Source organism: Haliotis cracherodii, unplaced genomic scaffold, assembly GCF_022045235.1.
Source record: "Haliotis cracherodii isolate W230 unplaced genomic scaffold, xgHalCrac1.p SCAF_7, whole genome shotgun sequence".
NCBI classification, from domain to species: Eukaryota; Metazoa; Mollusca; class Gastropoda; order Lepetellida; family Haliotidae; genus Haliotis; species Haliotis cracherodii.
Window position 1 is genome coordinate 55886211 of NW_027266330.1, and position 20308 is coordinate 55906518.

At 41.8% G+C, this 20308-nt stretch overlaps 1 protein-coding gene across 1 annotated transcript; it reads right to left on the minus strand.

Moving 5' to 3' along the window:
• Nucleotides 1-528: 528 nt before the first annotated feature.
• Nucleotides 529-4959, minus strand: LOC139449119 (fibrinogen alpha chain-like). The gene is made up of 3 exons (XM_071230603.1): nucleotides 4615-4959; nucleotides 3382-3481; nucleotides 529-1163 (listed from the first exon to the last, which is right to left on the minus strand). Exons 1-3 carry the CDS (start codon nucleotides 4957-4959, stop codon nucleotides 529-531), a joined length of 1080 nt encoding a protein of 359 aa, XP_071086704.1.
• Between the last annotated feature and the right edge of the window lie 15349 nt (nucleotides 4960-20308).

Here is a 20308-nt window from a genome sequence, read left to right on the forward strand (position 1 = left end):
ATTGCTGGGATATTGCTAAAAGCGGCATAAAACAATACTCAATCAACAAATCCAATTGCGTGGATCGATGCTCATTAGGTCAACCGCCGTCATATAGCTAGAATATGGCGGAGTGCGGCGTTAAACATCAACGAAAGGAAAGGTCTTTCAATGTGTGCATCAGAACTTATGAACCACCCCTCGTATTTAACTCCTCACCCCAACCTCTCCCTAAAAAAATTCAAAAAGCAAAACTCTTTTCTGAATGCTACCTACTAATATTCTATTACACATATCCAAACTACGGTGGCCCATACCCGCCACTGGTGAGATCATTTTTCACTTTATGCCTCTATATTTTATCTGGCGGCAGCCGGAAACTTCCACTGGTGAGATTATTTTCCTCTGTAAACCTCTATATTTTATCTCACCAGTGGAGGTATCTGTCGGCCGCCAGATAAAATATAGAGGCATACAGTGAAAAATGATCTCACTAGTGGCGGGTATGGGCCACCGTACCAAACCACATTGACTGAAGTGAATGTGGACTTAGTAGTAGAGCATATGGTCCAGCTGTATATATGTCTCGTTGATGACCTTGTCTACTCCATTGACGGGCCAATACATCTTATCTGCTGCGGCAGTGATTGCTCCTCCCGAACAGCTGGTTGTGAACCACCACCCCCCTCCCTCTTTACCCGCGCATCCCCCACAGTCCCGATCAAAGGTACAAAACTTTCTCGGCTTCTGGCTTTGGTCAAAGGCGTCATCTCCATGTTCAAAAGATCTGGTGAAAATTCGAACAAAATCAATTGTATAATCAGTTGCCTCTGATTGGAGGACTGTGCTCTCCAGGTAGATGCTAGCTGCCGGAAACGGCTTTCCGTCCACCAGGTTGTATATGTTCCATTGGAACTTTTCGTACGTGTTCAGTTGGTAGATGGTCTCCAGGCCGAGGAAGTACTCACAGTTGATGTCCCCGAAGCCTTTCTTGTACTCGTCCCACGTTCGGTTGTAGCTTATGGGTTGACATGATGGAGGAGGGGGGATTATTCTCTTGAAGGCGAAGATGGTGCCGACCCACATGCAATTACAGTATACGATGTATGAAATTGGGGAGCCGAATGGTTGAATTTCATAGAATCCCATTCCACGTACGCCAAGCACGTAAGCCTCTCTGCAGCCTGTAATAATAATAATAATAATAATAATAATGTAACTAATGTTGTGTGGGATAACACTTTCTATGTAAAGTACAGGTTCTCGTACTTTTTTGGGTTGAGTCCCGTCCGGGATTCGAACCCACACTGCCAGAGTGAGGCACCGCACCTCATCGCCAGAACACAAAGTCAGCGATGTAACCCACTCAGCCACCGTAGCTTCCACACAAAAATAATAATGATGCTTTAGACTGAAAGGTACAGGGTTGATTTATCGAGATTTCAATCAATGAGATGATAATTGCATGATTATTTTTAGTTTTATAGTCAATAAAAAATAATGGCATCAGATAATTTAACTAAATAAGTAATACCATATATATATACACCATGATTTAATTTGCTCGGACTGGGGAAAAAAAATTAAATAATATTATGCATACTATCTTTTATCTTAATTGCTGCCTCCAAATACGTCAACCTTGAATTAAAATTGAAAATAAAACCCGGTTAAGGTGTATTTAGGCCAAGATGGCCAACCCCGTTTTCGATAAAATAAAGTAAAGGTATTTGGAGGTTATAAGAAGACACAACACATTATGTGTCATCAGATTATTGTAAGTGGCAGCAAATGCATGAAGCGCTCGTACAATGTGACTACTTATTTCAGTGGTCTGCGGCAATCAGAGAACTTAAGCGGTATTCGACTTCATATGTCAACATCTGGACAGACTACATCATTTACCAAGTATCGTGAGGTGAGAGTTTGTAGGAGGCTGGTTGTAGCTATCTGGGAGCTACGAGGCGATTCGAGGTCTTCCACGATCTGACTTGCCTAGTCCGGACAGGGAAAACATAGACTCTCTACCAGCTTCCAACACTGTTACAGGATTCAAGAACGGGACACGTACCCAAATCAGGACATTCGACAGTGACAAATTCCCAACATTCGTGAGTGCACTGAAATCTATGTTAGGTCTGTTACTGATGCTGTTGATTGCCCTTTGTGATTTAAACCGTGGGCACGGGTAGCCCAGTCGTCAAAGGCACCGCGATTCGCTTTGCAGAGTTGCGTCCCTTGGGCACGCCAGAAACCTATGATTGTGGGTTCGAATCCCGGTTCGCCCCGATTATGTTTCTAGGTTTGTCAGCACCATACCCGTGCTCGAGGGTTTCACCGAAGTGGTAAACGTCTAAGACCTGCCATCTTCCCGAGGCAAGAGAGTTAACTGACTTTATAAGTCTAGTTTCCACCCTTGCCGAACTAGGCTGGAGTTACTGGGCTCGATCGTAATCTTACGAGGATCTTACATCGCGAAATGCATCATATCATGTGAGCACGTTGATTAAACCATGAAAAGATTTGGAAAATATCTTCCGTCAACGAGTTGGCGGTGCACATGATTTGCAAATCCTGCAATCGACCGAAATCTGCATGACAGTTTACGAACCGCATTTCGATTTCGTTGCGCGATTTTGATTGGACTATGCATAGACTCGTTAGTCCAGCCAAAATGTAACTCCATAATACCAGCCTAGTTCGGCAAGGGTGGAAACTGGACTTTTATAGTTAACTCCCTTGCCTCGGAAAAATGGTGACCTGTATCACTTCGGGTTTTCCTCCCACATTAAGCTGACACGCCGTGATATAACTTGAATACAGCCACATATTTTCGTATTGCCCTTTGTGATTCAAACCCGAAACTTGAGTGTTTCAATATAATGACTCCAACTATATGACGGCGGTCTGTAAATAATCCAGTCTTGACCCGACAATCCAGTGACTGATATCATGAGCACCGATCCACGCAATTGGGATCGATGACATGCATCAACCAAGTCAGCGAGCATGACCACCCGATCCCGTAAGTCGCCTTTTGGGTTGCTGAAGACCTATTCTACCCCGGATCTTCACGCTGCGCTAAGGTGATCCTAACTCCCATACTTTAACATAGACTAACGACTGTCGTAGCGCTAAGGTTGTTTTGTTTACCCGTAGTCCTAAGTAGTCACATTTAGAACAGTTAGATAGAAACGACGTTTTTTCTGTAATAATTCAAACTGACCTAAAAAGTAAGTTAAAGGTATTCACCGAGCACTCATTCCACGCGCTGCTTAATTCCCAAACGAGGCTTAAATTATCGAGCTATTTGTTAGCGTCGCGGGCTTTTTCTATTCATAACTGGCAATTATATTTTTGTTACGGTGTGCAGATTTAGGTAGCCTGAACTCGTTGACTTACCTCTAACTATTCTTTCACATGTTGTCCCAGCGAAACCCCACACACACGAACACGCACTGTTGATATACGACCCCCCGTTGAAGCAAGGATTAGCTGCCATCTGAAACACACAAAGAAAATAAATAATCGAGTCTGGACCAGACAATCCAGTAAGTGATATCATGAACATCGATCCACGCAATTGGGATACGATGACATGCATCAAGCAAGTCAGCGAGCCTGTCCATCCGACCCCGTTAGTCGCCTCTTACGACAAGTATGTCATATAGACCGCCGTCATACAGCTGGAATATTGCTGAGTGCGGCTTTAAACTACAATCAAGCAAACGGCAAGCATAGTCGCCTTTGCGGCAAGCATTGGTTGCTGAAGACCCAGTCTCATTAAAATCAGATCTTAGCTCTCGCTAACACTAAACAAAGATCTGAGGACATCCCATTACGGGTCACGTCACACAGACCTTGTGTGACCTTTGACCGACCAATGGAATGACCAATCAGAAGGCAGCTTTCTCGTGCTTTACGGCACTTTCAAATTGGCGACTACACTTCGAAACATATTTTGACAAATTCTCGATTACAAATTTGAAACCTGAACAAAAGAACATTCTGGAAAGGCTAATAGATGGGCTAGATTGTATTGATTCAGTCGTTAAACCCGTAACTATCCTACGGAATAAAGACTTCGAGGTTGCATGATTGGAAATCATATTCCAACTGTCACTTTCATAATCTGGAAAGAGACGCTCTGATTGGTCGGATGAAAGGATGTTCTTACGAGAGCCCTAATGGGATGTCTTCAGATCTTTGTTTAGCGACAACTAAGGTCTGATTTTAATGAGATTCCTGAAGACCTATTCTACCCCGGATCTTCATGGGTCCCTTATATAATTATGAGAATGGTCGACCCCAAGGTTAGGGCACTGGAAGGTTGGTTGGTTGTTTGGTTTGTTGTTTTACGCCGCACTCAGCAATATTCCAGCTATATGACGGCGGTCTGTAAATGATCTAGTCTGCACCAGACAATCCAGTGATTGACATCATGAGCATCGATCCACGCAATTGGGATCGATGACATGCATCAACCAAGTCAGCGAGCCTGACCACCCGATCGCGTTAGTCGCCTTTTACGACAAACATAGTCGCCTTTTACGGCAAGCATGGGTTTGCTGAAGACCTATTCTACCCCGGATCTTCACGGGCAGGGCCCTGGAAGGTGTATTGTAGATATCTTACCATTGCGACAGCCTGACTGTTTTGCAAATGGCGGCAGTTACTCATTGCCTCGAGTCCAGCACAACCATTCCTGGAGAAATCAGCTATCAGTATGCATCGCATGGATGAGTCTGGCTGTCTGCAGGCGTTGATTGAGTAGCAACCGGAAGTTCGTGAGCATGTTTCTGCGCAGTTCAAAAGGGACACGGTCGTGACAACGAGGAATGGACGTTTCGGTAACACCCACCCCTTCTTGCAGCCAGCAAAGGACTCGTAGTTACTCGACGGTATTGCCTGGCCGTATCCAGTTGTAGACACAGCGATGATGCCAAGCAGGAGTTGGATCAGGTGTAGCAGTAGGAACATTATCTGAAACAAATAGTCTCCAAGTGAGTGAATTAGTGAGTATGGTTTTACGTCGCTTTGATTTTAGCAACATTCCTCTCGACCCGTGAAGATCCGGGGTAGAATAGGTCTTCAGCAACCCATGCTTGCCGTAAAAGGCGACTAACGGGATCGGGTGGTCAGGGTCGCTGACTTGGTTGTTGCATGTCATCGATCCCGATTGCGTGGATCGATGCTCATGATATCAACCACTGGATTGTCTGGTCCAGACTCGATTATTTACAGACCGCCGTCATATGTCTGGAATACTGCTAAGTGCGGCGTTAAACAACAAACAAAAACAACAACATATCATCGTACCACGAGGTTGCCCATAATATCAACCACTGGACCAGAACCGACTTTTTTAGTGCGGCGTAAAACGACAAACCAACCAACCATCGATATCACAGCGGGGGACACCAGAAATATGCTTCAGACATTGTACCCAAGAAACTAGAAAACCTTTATTTCCCTCAAGTTTTATTTGTTGGCCGGACCTGCTGTGGCGAAAAAAACGTGTTGTGAAATACAAAATTAACTATGCTTGTCGTAAGATGTGACTGACGGGATCGGGTGGTCAGGCTCGCTGACTTGGTTGATGCATGTCATCGATCCCGATTGCATGGTTCGATGCTCATCAAGGTTGAAGAAGATCAATCACTGGATTGTCTGGTTCAGACTCAATTATTTCCAGACCGCCGTCATATAGCTGGAAAATTGCTGAGTGCGGCGTTAAACAACAAACCAACCAACCAGAAGAGTAATCAAGCGTCCCCTCTTGTCGATTACGCCGTGGGGACCCGGGGTAGAATGTGTTCCCAGCACCCCATTGCTGGTCGTAAGAGGCGACCGAATTGGGCACTCCGTTTGACACGGATTGCGCCCCTGTGTCGGGGGGAGGACGGGAGTCTGGTAGTTGAGGGCACTGGTTCCAGGAACAGTGTTCCTTTTGCCCATCACACTACTTTGACCTTTACTTCGCCTAGACGGGTGGTAGTATTTGCCCGATTCTATCAATCGGCTGGCCATGCCAAACCATGAGGATTCATATTGTGTAAACTATTGAAATCATTTGTCAAAATATTGTAATGATTTGTTTTTTGTCTTGGCTAAATGTTACATAAGTTGAATTTGAAATTTATACTTTCAAGTATGTAATTTGCCTAGAGTCCTATGCCGAGAAGGCGGTTGTTTATTGGCCAATCTGGTGGAAAAGTTATTCTTTAAATTGTTCTGAGTATATCATCCGGGTATCCTTTGTGCTGCAAGTTGGAGATCCACTTGTTCTTAGCAGCATCTTTATGACACTCCATGGTAAGTGGAGAGCTCGGATGATGAAACAAAATAAATTAAAAATGGATTACGAAAACACCTTCCCCGAAAAACAAACGTCCACTTGAAATTGATGATGAACACTGGCCGTCCAAATCCACTGATGACTGGCCACGTTTCACAGTGATCGAGACTTTAGATAAAACACTTTAAAGTTGAACCCTTTTGCAGTATCTAAAGGCACACGTGGCATTGCAGGTGACGTCAGAAAAAATCAACACTTGCTATCAGGTGCACTGTTTAATTGAGTGTTATGAAAGGCAGCAAGCAACAAACCTCATGCCAACTGAATCTTTTATAGGCGTTACGGTTCCGGTCTCTGCACAACGAACACTTAATACCAGTTAAGGAATCGTGAGGGACCAAGATCAATTGTTTGCTGACAATGAAAGACCAAGGTTTTCTTTATGTCAAACGCTTCACAGCCCATAAAACCAACGAAACCTCTCAAACAAATACGTACCTGTTCTCATTTTTATCTCCTACTGCACCAAAATCAATAAAGGCAAGATATTGTTTTCCTGAAAGGGGGGTATTAGTTTTACATATTTTGCCACATCAAATCCCTTTTCCTTCTCACCAGTTAGACTCTGCTGCTTTATCTTAAGTTTTAGCTCTAATTTCTGAATATCCAATTGCCTAGATCTCAGTTCTCTTTCTGTCTGCTCTTTTTCTTTCATGCACTCTAATTCGATTAGGATTACTTTTTCACTCTTGTCTGTTGACTTAAATTCTAGACTCCCATCTAAAATATTTTCATCCACTAAGTATTCTATAACGAGGTTTTGAATATGGGATTTCCTAGCTAATGGGTCGATTTCAACCTGAAAATATGTCGCAACCTGTATTACTTCAGATTTCTTCAAAGCAAGGATACCTTCTACACTAATTGTCTCTACAAAATCCTTCACTTTGAACTCCATGGCTACTAATTGTTGTGCTTTCTCTATTTGCAACAATTAAGATCAATAAACAATTTGAATTTGGAATTAAAAACCATTGGAAGTCAGTAAGTGTTTTAGTTGCACAATATTAATTTTTTTATCTCCCTTGATTAAGCATTCCAAATAATGAAATGATCACTCCCGGACGAGCCCCCAATTTGTTACGTGTGGATCCACTAAACCGTTTCCATACATAACAAGGAGAGATCACACAACAATTTAAAAATAATTTAATACTGGCAGTCTAATCAAGATTCATATTATTTACAAACAGCAAAAGCAAGTATCAATCACAATAAAAACAGTCTTACTTTATGATGAAAAATCACATCATTTCCAAACAAGATCCAGGGAATGTTTCGTATAATCCATAATTCACCTTAGTTCACAAATTGCCGACATGGCATACACAATTAAAGTTTCCAATCTTGCCGACATGGCATGTCAGTTAACACCTCCAACCCGACCTGGGAACTGACCACTTTGTCTACCTGTCGAGTAATAGCCAAGCGACAATTGCATAACATCAGCCTGTACTTGGCTGTGAGCTTACCAGGGCTTACATATAGACAATGTGAAGTGAAGTGTGTAATTGGTCAGTGTTGATCACTGGCAATCTGTACACAAGCAACATAATATATGAAAAGGTAGGAATATACATTTCATGATAACAAAGTACATTTAATATATTCTGCATATACGTATAGTAAATATGCATGTATAATGGATTCTCATAACAAACGTCTATGTTGGAGTGCAAAGTATGGTCACGGTGTCAATACTTGGACATTGTCTGTTACATGTGCTCACTGCGGAGAGAAGACACATGTAAGATTGTGACAGTAACTACAAAAAAATGCACCAACTGCTCAGGAAGCCACTCTTCTTTCTCAAAGGATTGTCCCGTTTGAAAACACCAGATGGAACTAAACGAAATTAAATTGCTGATGCTAAATAAACTTTTCCAAACATCCATCACCAGAACACCATCTGAAACCACCATAAAATTCCCCACTTCGCCAGTCACCACACACTCAATGGACTGCCAAACAGATCTCACATAGATGACAACTGATACTCAACACTTGTTTTCACCTGAACAATCAACACAGAGCCTCTTCCCAACACGTCTCAAATTCAATCATCTTCTGGATCAGGAATCATTTGTAACACAGGTACAATCAGCATCTCAGTCGGTTCCACAGCATCACTCAGGAACAAATGTCAAACAAATTGCTAGAAGCAAAAGCAAACCACAGTCAGAATCTTCCAAAAAATATCAAAGGGGCAGAGCCTGAAAGGGTCAGAAAATGAAATAAAACTAAACTAGTGGGCAAAAGGAAATATACACCAATGCACACGATGATCAATGTACATATTGATGGTCAATAAAATGAACACAAACAAGAGAATGTTATTCAATGATGGTGTATTCGCTAACAGGGTCTTCGCTAATAGGTCTTCATCAACCCATACTTGTTATAAAAGGCGACTAACGGGATCGGGTGGTCAGGGTCGCTGACTTGGTTGATACATGTCATCGATCCCAAATGCGTGGATCGAAGCTCATGATGTCAATCACTGGATTGTCTGGTCCAGACTCGATTATTTTACAGACCGCCGTCATATAGCTGGAATATTGCTGAGTGCGACATTAAACAAACAAACAAACAAACGCTAACAGGGCCACAAGCGATAGTCCATGACAATTTCAGTGCGAAACTCAAAACAGGTGACGTGTACATGACGTTTACATGAACATGGGGGTGGGCAGATCACAGTTCACAGGAATGATCACAGTCAACCAGATACTGTCTTGATAATTTTGTGGTCTTTAACAGATACCTGGTTCGCTCAGTAACGAGTATGACCACCGTGAGCACCAATGCTCGCTCAGACTCGTCGCCTCATTGATGTCGTCAGCCGCCTGATGACGTAATCGGGAATCTGATTCCATTCAGTTTTTAAAGCGTCGTCAAGCTGTTGCTGGTTTGCTGGTGGGTGTGGACGTCTTCAGATCTGACACTTCAGATGATCCCACAAGTGTTCAATTTGGTTCGAGTAAGGTGAGAGTGATGGCCACGGAAGAACGTTGACGTTCGTATTCAAGAAGTCCTGGACGAGCCTTGCAGTGTGTGGTCTAGAGTTGACATGCTGGAGGCGTGTTCCCTGTTGCTGCTGCCGAAAGAAATGAAAGTGCCACGGGTTGAAGAACATCATCTCAGTATCGCTGGCCGTTGAGGTTGCCACGGAAGATGTCAAGTCTCGCGACAAATTCCGCCCCAAACCTTCACATCACCTCCACCATAGGGATGAACTTCTTGAATACAGCACCATACGTTCCCCCTGCGACGGTATACTAGAGCTCGACCATCATTGTGAAACAGCTGAAACCTGCTTTCGTCAGAGAAAAGCATTCTCTGCCAATCACGGACATGCCGACGTCCTACTGTCCTGGCCCATTGCAGTCTTCGATGTTGATGTTTCCAGGTCAATGCCATTCCACGGAAGGGACGGTGAGCTATAATACCTGCGTCACGTAGACGTCGTAGCAACGTGCGTCGACTGTTACGGTGTCCTAACACCGTTGCTGCCGTTTCCGTCGCTGTGACGAACCTGTTGCGCAGATGGTACGTGCGCAAGTGTCGATCTTTCTCTTGCGTTGACACTCGTGGTCTGCCCGATCTTGGCCTGTCTTGTCCTACCAGCCTTTCTGAAGCGTTGAAACAGTCTGCCCATATACAGTTTAGGTTTCTTGCAATCTGGGAGTGGTTGGCTCCCATCTGCTCCATAACTATGGCTCTCTCTCTCTCTTTGTTCAGCAGTTAACTATTCATATATTCAGTTCCTCGCCTTTTTATAGAAATTCAGCTCATGCACTTCCAGGAATACCTGGGAAAGCTGTTGGGTGACTTTTGGCCACTGCTCGCTCATCTTTACGGGCAACGTGTTGCGTTTTGCATATTAATTTTGCAGTTCTTGGGCAACTGTTTAAACCTAATACCATTTTGCTCACTTGGCTATTTTTTGGGAAAAAAATCTATTTTAAATTGTATAGTTGAATCGTCCTAAAAGATTGTATATTTCAATAATATTGTACGTGGAATTGTAGAGGACTGAGGACTAATTTTAATGAATTGCAGCGATTAGGCCAGGATTTGAAACCACCAGCACTCTGTCTGTAGGACACCTATCTAACACAGATATTTTTAACTTGCATATGTCATTATTTTTCTCCTCCCTGATAGGGTGAGGTGAGGTGAATTGGGGTTTAACGTCGCGTCCAAGATTATTGCACTTATATAGCGACGTGCATGCACGTGTATGTGTGTGTGTTTGGCTGCTTGTACTAGTCCGGACTGATGCCGATGTATAATGCTAGCCCACTGAGATACCCATGCCGCAGTTTAACATGAATACCCCACTCAGACACAGTATATTGACTCCGAGCCGACCAGTCCTTGATTTAGCCCCTTAATGCCGAGCGCCAGACAGGGTAACAACAAGTACCATCTTTTAACGTCTTTTGGTATGACGCGGCTGGGGATCAAACCCCGGACCTTCCGCTCTCCGGGCGGACGCTCTACCACTAGACCACGGAGGCGGTCTCCTCCATGATAGGGCCACCATAGGGAGGTTCTTCAATCATTGTGAGGCAAAATGTTATCCATAGCCCTGTTACACTTAAAACTCATCTCCTGGTCGTTGCAGTTCAAATTACTTTGCACGTTGCTTTTACTCTGTGTATATTCCTACTTCCACCTTCATCAGCTCTCAGGCTGTCAGACCTTCAAGCTGTCTATGATGAACTACCTAAACCCTGTGTAATCATATGGGTGATCTAAATGGCCACAAGTGTATGAACGACACAATTAGACGTTTATACGTTTTTCACGAGACTGTTGCTTGGAATGACGTAAACACTGACGGACTACTTCATCATTCCGGGGGAAAACCCTGGGAATTCCTTAGCACGAATACATACAGAACCGTTCTTTCTGAACATTTAGACCCTTTGATCTTGAAGTCAGCGTTTCAGTATACATTGAGTGAGTGAGTGAGTGAGTGAGTGAGTATGGTTTTACGCCGCTTTTAGCAATATTCCAGCAATATCACGGCGGGGGACACCAGAAATGGGCTTCACACATTGTACCCATGTCGGGAATCGAACCCGGGTCTTCGGCGTGACGAGCGAACGCTTTAACCACTAGGCTACCTGACCGCCCCTTCAGTATACATTGAGAAAAGTCAGAGAGTTTGACTGCATGATTGTTCAGGAATACCCTCGCTATGACCCATCCTAATGAACAAACAAAGAAAAGCACTTAGAAAATTATCGTAGTATGGACTCGATCCGTGCCTAGGCTGACATTGACCGTCTCCAGCACTCTATGAATTTACCTAATTGAAAAATCTTTAATCACCTTTCAATGATCGGCCAATTGATCAATGATGACTAACACATGTAACCGACACAAGTTGATTAGCAACATTTTGACGTCTTTTACTTGATGTAAATGTTTTACGACGCGATGTCATTGTGACTGACTTATTGATGTAGTTGTTATGAGACCTTTCTCATCTAATGAGGATATTATTTGAGTACATTTGTTTACAGAAACTGCAAAAGTTGCCCCTGTTGAGCATGTCGAGCATACATAAGCTCATGTCACCTCTCGTTTTGAGGAACTATTTTATTTCGCGATACAGCTGGTTGTTGTATTGCTGTCAGTGTAAACATGAAGTCACGCGTACTCAATCATTCGTAACCAACTCGTGTTATTCCGGGACAAGCCGAATAGCGACTCGTGCCCCTATCTTGGCCATTTTTTGCGACCGGGTTCCGTCTTAGCGCAAACGGGCATACCTAAAATAATTGTCAACTCGTTGCGTAAAGGTTCACATATATTTCCCCATAAATATATATATTTCAGATGCAATTTAAAGCACATGGGGACATGCGGAATTATACAGTATGATTGGACACATGTAACTGTGTCTTGGGTATATTTTTAGATGCAAGACATATGTAAAATCAAAAATTATTTCTGAGGGATTCTTTGACGAAGAACTTGAATTCACACGCGCATTCTGATTGGTTTGTCGTATTTTCGCACATAACATTCATCGATTGGGGGACGAGTCTTCTTGCAGGTTACGGAAAGGGGCGAGTGATGACGAACGGTTGAATGGTACTCAATAATTGTGTACAGATCAAGGTCTACGTCCTTTGAGGTCAACATAGTGACTTAAAAAATTATAAGAATTGATTTTCACTTAGTGTGAGTTCATTGGAGTATGAACCTTCATAGAGTGAGGGCCAAACATTGTCACACGCTCCGACCTCCACTATTGCCCTCACTCTATGAAGGTTCATACTCCAATGAACTCACACTAAGTAAAAATCAATTCTTATAATTTTAAACAAGCTTCGAAAGCTAGGTAAAGGGCAGAGAAATGTTTCCGCTGCCACCAATCCGTCCATACTTTTTAACATAAATTCCCGAAAACCTTATGGTTTGAATGTGGTGCACAGGAGAAAACTCAAGCGTTCACCATTTCAAGTACAGTATTAACTCATAAATCAGGTAAAGCAAATAAACTAAGAGAAACTTTAGCTAAACATTCTTCATCATCTAATCATGTACGAAAAATTCAGAAAATTTAAAGATCAACAAGATAGAAAGAAAATTTATTTTAACTATGAAAATGGTTAAGATTTTAATGAAGGCATTTCCATTTAAGAGCTAGATACTGCCTTTGGGTAAGCTCATGATACTGCTACGGGTGCTGATAATATCCAGTATCCGTTTCTTAAACATTTACCTGACTCCTGTTTAGAAACGCTATTACATATATTTGATAATATCTGGACAACCAGAAATTTCCCTTCATCGTATTGGAATGCTGTTATCATTCCAATACCAAAACCTGGCCGGGATCACACTGATCCTTCAAATTATAGGCCCACATACTAGCTGTGTTTGTAAGACCATGGAAAGAAAAAGAGAAATACCATTGACCATTAGAATCATTTGTGAAAAATGCTATAATCAATAAACAACACACTGTATCTATAATTTTAAAGGATCTTCATGAGAAGATGGTGAAAGGCCGTTGGCCTAATTTTATATCACAGTTTTTAACAGATAGGCATTTCCAGGTAGTGTGGGATCCACTGTGTCTGATTTTTACGATCAAGGTCAGGGTGTCCATCAAGGTAGCATCTAATCAGTGACGTTGTACATTATAAAGTTTAACAGTTTATCTAAGGTTTTGAATGAATGTTGATGGGTCGTTTTTTGTTGATGAGTTTAATAGATCATGTCGAGGTACAAATATGCACACGATAGAGAGACAGTTGCAACTTTGTCTGAATTAAATAAATGTTTGGGCAGAGCAGAACGGCTTTGTCTTCATAAATGAATGGTCTCAACGTAACGGCTTTAATTTTTCTAAATCTAAAACTAATTGCATTTCTGTCGTAAATAAAATAAACACAGAGTGACCCAGACCTCAATCTAGCAGGCACTCCCTTTAAAGTAGTAAAAGAAACCAAATTCTTGGGTATAATTTTTATCAACATCTTACTTTGGAACATCATCTATGGTGGAGCCTGTAAAAGCAACCTTAAACTTTGGGATTCTATCCACTATCAAGGTCTAAGACTCTGTCATGGATCTTTCCGAACCTCCCCAATTGACAATTTGTACAATGAAGCCGATGAACAATCTCTTCAACAGTGTCATATAAAATTATCCTTACAATACATAACCAAATTATATTCAAATGAGTCAAATCGCGCTTTCAACTGCGTTTTAATCCCCTTAATGAGGATCTTTTCAGTAAGAAGTCATCACTTACTCCGCCCCTAGGAATCAGAATTAAACCTTTTATTTCTGCTGCAAATATGGAACTCGAAAATATCCGACTGCTTTCTTCAATTGTCAATCTCCTCCTTCATCCACAGGTGGATCTTACCTTATCTAAGCTCAAGAAATCTGAAACGAATCAACTTCAATATCAACAAGAATATAATCAGTTAAGAAGCGAATATAACCCTTACAAATCTATATTTACAGATGGATCCAAGGATGGTGGTGCTGCCGCCAGCGCCACTATCATTGAATCCAGAACAATATCAACTCGATTACGAGATACCTCTTCAATTTTTACAGCTGAATCAAAGGCCATTTTAACTGCTCTAGAATATATAAATAACCAGTCGAAACATAAGGAATTCATTATTTTTTCAGACTCGCTGTCCTGTCTTCAGGCAATAAAAAATACTACGTGTCAGCATCCAGTTTTACTTGACATAATTGAATTACATAATAATCTTGCTACTGGCCAATACGACATCATTTTTTGTTCGTTACCAAGCCATGTTGGGTAACACAATCGCTGATACGGCTGCTAAGGCAGCCCTCAACAAATCTGTGACACCACTTCTTATCCCATAAAGTGACTATCAACCTGTAATTTGATGTTACATCAGAGATATAATGCAGAAGAAGTGGGACACCCAAGTGGGTATAATATATTACATGCAATAAAACTAAATATCGGTTACACCTATATGGGTTGTCAGTCCAGATTTGAAGAGGTCATGTTAAGACGATTAAAAGGTGAGGATCCTCTGTTCTGCTTCCAGTATGATGAATGAATCATGGTCAAGCATGTCTTGCTTGACTGCATTGACTTTTCCATCACAAAGGGATAACTATTTCATCGCTGAAGGATTTTTTAACAATATCAGCTCTCATTTTATTATTTTTCTTTTAAAAGAAATAGAATTGTTAAATAAAATTAGAAACACGTGTTTTGTAATAAATAAATTATCTTTTTAATATTGGTTGAATAAATAAGTAAGATTGTTAGTGGCTGTACCCTCGAAGGGTGTTGATGTAGTGTCAAAGGATTGTCCCCCTGAGATGGTAGTAAGACCACGCCATTCACAATATATTTATTACTGCCACGGGGGCGGTCAGGTAGCCTAGTGTTTAAAGCGTTCGCTCGTCACGCCGAGGACCCGGGTTCGATTCCCGACATGGGTACAATGTGTGAAGCCCATTTCTGGTGTCCCCCGCCGTGATATTGCTGGAATATTGCTAAAAGCGGCGTAAAACCATACTCACTCACTCACTATTACTGCCACGTTTTCAATCGCAGAATATGTGTTCTTTTAATATGGCTAAATTTGTCAATAATCGCCAACACCTGAAGGGATGATGTAAATCCTTCTGGGGTCCATGCAGGTAGCAAGAGTACTGTAAGTCCCTATGGTCCCTAGTATGGTAATCTACCTTCAGTTGCTGGCGATGTATAGCCCGTTTTTAACAATGCTTTGTTGTGTATAGCGATGTATCTTTGTGGTTCCATACAAGTTTAAAATATAAATAAATCTGTGATAAGTCTAGTTATTTTACTGTCCGTTGTTGACAGGCTTTTATAGTTTACATGTACAGTAAACTACGGTTATAACGAACTCAAAGGGACTACTTATAATAGTTCGTTATAACCGTAATTCGTTATAAGCATAAATTCGGCATAACTACAGCAAACAGTCGGGACTAAAAAGTTAGTTCGTTATATCCGTTAGTTCGTTATAAGCGTTTTCGTTATAACCGTAGTTTACTGTATTTATTATGTATAACCTTTGAAATTCACGATTTGACTGAAATATTGCCGATGTGATCACCATCGGATAGTTCGTTTAGCATGGTGTTTGGCCCGAAGAGGCCATTGGTCCGATGAGAGCAGATTCCTGCCCCCTTGTCAAGGCTGGCCGATTGAGGGTTTAGAGGCATAAAATACGGCCTATAGACCCAGGAACATAAGACCAAGGACCCCGCATGGAGGAGGTTCGGCAATGATTTGGGGTTGCCTGTCACACCATTGTAACCTGGATCTTTTCACCATCCAAGGCAACTTCAATGGTTGGTTGGTTGGTTTTCTGTTTAACGCTGCACTCAGCAATATTCCAGCTTTATGACGGCGGTCTGTAAATAATCGAGTCTGGACCAGACAATCCAGTGATTAATGTCATGAGCATCGATCCACGCAAATGGGACCGATGACATGTATCAACCAAGTCAGCGATCCTGACCACCCAATCCCGTTAGTCGCCTTTTACGACAAGCATAGTCACCTTTTAGGACAATCATGGGTTGCTGAAGACCTACTCTACCCCGGATGTTCACGGGTCCCAACTTCATTGGTGATCGGTACATTCTTAACGTCCTGCAATGCATTTCGACAGCCACCCACTCGCCACCCGACCTATGTGCATGGATGACAGTGGTAGGCCACGTCGTTCCCGGGCAGTGACAGCTTTTGTCCAGAATGACGCCGTGACCCTTCATCTCCATACTTGTGACTACTGTTTTTGCTCAAATACTATGCCTCTGAGTTGTGGTGTGTGACGCGGATACATATACAGTATATATAGACGAATGTATTGTGATCAGGGTTCACTTGTACCCCATCCGCAAGTGTGAATCAGGTCCTAACACACCCGTTTAGTCATGGATCACTCGTCAAACGTCTGGTTTGTCCAAGTGCATTATTAAAGATACACCAAGAGGAGTGAGTGAGTGAGTATGATTTTATGCCGCTTTTAGCAATATTCAAGCAATATCACGGCGGGGGACACCAGAAATGGGCTTCACACATTGTACCCATGTCGGGAATCGAACCCGAGTCTTCGGCTTGACGAGCGAACGCTTTAACCACGAGGCTACCCGGCTGCCCCACCCCAAGAGGAAAAGACACCAGAAGTGGACACATTGTACCCATATCGGGAATCGAACCAGATCTTTGGCTTGACAAGCGAACACTTTCACGACAAGGCTACCCAACTTCCGCATGAATTATATTTCTTCATGTTTTGGAACATACATTACAGCTTAAAAACAAAGTCCGACGCCGCTATCAATACAATGCCATGGAATGAGAGGGACCTGATATTTCCTGGACGCCATGGGCGGCAGTGTGGCTTCATTATCTTGTTTATTTATATTCCAGAACATTGATCAATATGTTTATTCAGTAAACAAATATCTGTATCTCATTCATTAAACACAAATTGAGCTGATCACGGTTGATGACTTTCAAATCTCTGTTGGAATAATACAATTAACAGTCCTATTAACGAGCCAGCACTTGTTTGTCAGATAGGCTTCGTTAAGACTTGTAATCGTGTTGTCTCTTGCCTACCCCCGACTTCCTTGGTCACAAGTCAATGAGCTAGAATCTCATTAACTTCTAAATGAACTGTTAGTTACAGCATTGGTAGCATTTGTAGACCTTCTTTCCCTGTATTTACTAAGGCTCATTTTCCGTAAGAATAAGTCATATATGGTAGTCAAAGCTATCTGACTTTTTTAGCTGCACACTGTCCAAAATGTTATAATGCACAAAACACACGCGCTGAACATTTGAGGTTTTGTGTGTTTTTTATTTATTTTTAAATTTTTATTTTTTTTAATTTAGTTTTTTTTTTTTTTTTTTTTTTTTTTTTTGGGGGGGGGGGGGGGGATGTATGAGGTTTATATGGGACTTTTCCTCTCCCTGTTCTGAAACATCTTTGTAAGTTTAACAGATGATATATACTGAAGTAAGGATAATTCAATATACTTCCATTAATTGGACTCTGCCTACATGAAAATAACATGCTTAAGTTTTATTCCACTGATTCACGTATGTACTAGCGAACACGCTACACGTATAGCCTCATGAGTGAGTATGGTTTTACGCCGCTTTTAGCAATATTCCACCAATATCCCGGCGGGGGACACCAGAAATGGGCTTCACACATTGTACCCATGTCAGGAATCGAACCCGGGTCTTCGGCCTGACGAGGAAACGCTTTAACCACTAGGCTACCCGACCGCCCTATAGCCTCATGAAAACATTGGGGCAAATAACAAACGTAGCATTACTCATCGTGTCGTGACGTTGGTGGAATCAAACTCCATATGAACTGTCAACTATAATATTTAGAGTAAGAAGCATTCCAATACTTAACTCCCATTTATTCAAAGTATAATTAAATTGACTGGAGGTGATGACTTCATGCTGTGGTTTAATAAGATCTGTACAGTAAAGTGAGTGAGTGAATATGGTTTTACGCCGTTTTTAGCAATATTCCAGCAATATCACGACGGGGGACACCAGAAATGGGCTTCACACATTGTGCCCATGTCGGGAATCGAACCCAGGTCTTCGGCGTGACGAGCGAACGCTTTAACCACCAGGCTTCCCAACCGCCCCTTGTACAGTAAAGCAGTAAAGTCATGTATAATAATTATTTCCTGATATTTTATTTTATAGTGTTGTGTTCATGGTTATTCACAGTCAGTATTATGAAATGTGTAAACATTACGTAGTAACAGACACCAACGAACCATGAGACTATCGCTGTCACTACAAAATATTTTTTTTTAACTTTTTTAACTTAGATGTAAGTGGTATTGTTTGTTCACCGCACATCAACGTTCAAGTTTATTCATCCGGAATATTTTTGTTAAGGCAAACCGAAGTTGCCCATTGACAACGACAAACCTTATATGACTTACGCTACACTCCAGTGCATTTTAGTGGAAATAGTTTACCAAATACATCATATGAGACCTATATGGTCATTGTCTATGTGCTCTCTGCTGTAAAGTTGCCATGTCCGTTGGATGTCTCAAACAACAAACTTTTGGAATCAGTGGCCTTGTTGTTGTTGCCAAGGGTGTTCTTGCAGAAAAGTGTTCGCTGAGCATGCCACAGACTCGAGTTCGATTCCAAATGTGATTCTCACTCATTCCAGTGACGTATTCACATTTGTGTATACATTGCGGATATTCTCAGGAACTTTGATTGTTCCTAATTGTTACTAATTAAAGAAGGAGCACGGGTGGCCCAGTCGCCTGAGGCGCCGCGATTCCCTTGGGCACGCCAGAAACCTATGATTGTGGGTTCGAACCCCGGTCCGCCCCTATTATGTTTCTAGGTTTGTCAGCACCATACCCGTGCTCATGGGTTTCACCGAAGTGGTAGACGTCCGAGCCCTGCATCACTTCGGGCTTTCCTCCCACATTAAGCTGACACGCCGTGATATAACTGGAATACTGTTAAAAGCGGCGTTAAACCCAACTCACTCACTCTCTAGTAATTAATGTACACTAGGCTTAGTTCTATATAATCAAATTATATATAGATTCGTATAGATTATGTGCAATATATCGAGCGTTTTAGAAAAAAAACGTGGTACCGTCACTATAAGTACAATCAGAAATGATAATGAAATATTACATAAGAATAGGCTGTTTATATTGTGCATATTTCAACACACTGTATCAATACTCTGTTTTTTTTCGCGTTCTTCATGTACATGTACCCTCATAAACAGAATTTACAACTTGAACATAATACCTTTTTAGATTCAAATTGACCCGTGAAGATCCGGGGTAGAATAGGTCTTCAGCAACCCATGATTGCCACAAAAAAGGCGACTATGCTTGTCGTAAGAGGCGACTAACGCGATCGGGTGGTCAGGCTCGCTGACTTGGTTGGTGCATGTCATTGATCCCAATTGCATGGATCGATGCTCATGATGTCAATCACTGGATTGTCTGGTCCAGACTCGATTATTTACAGACCGCCGTCATATAGCTGGAATATTGCTGAGTGCGGCGTTAAACAACAAACAACAACAATTAGATTCAAATTGACTGTATAATTATTCCTAACACCTTCAAATTTTGTATATCATATTATATATAATACAGTAAACTACGGTTATAACGAACACGCTTATAACGAACTGACGGATATAACGAACTTACCTTTTTGGCCCCGACTATTTGCTGTAGTTATGCTGTATTTATGCTTATTACGAACTACGGTTATAACGAACTAAAATTAGTAGTCCCCTTGAGTTCGTTATAACCATACTTTACTGTAGTACATTGTATCCTGCTCTCCCATCCTTGTATCTACTACAATACTGAATCGCTAAGGGTCATGTCGATAGGATATTACCACATTTATACACTGTAAAA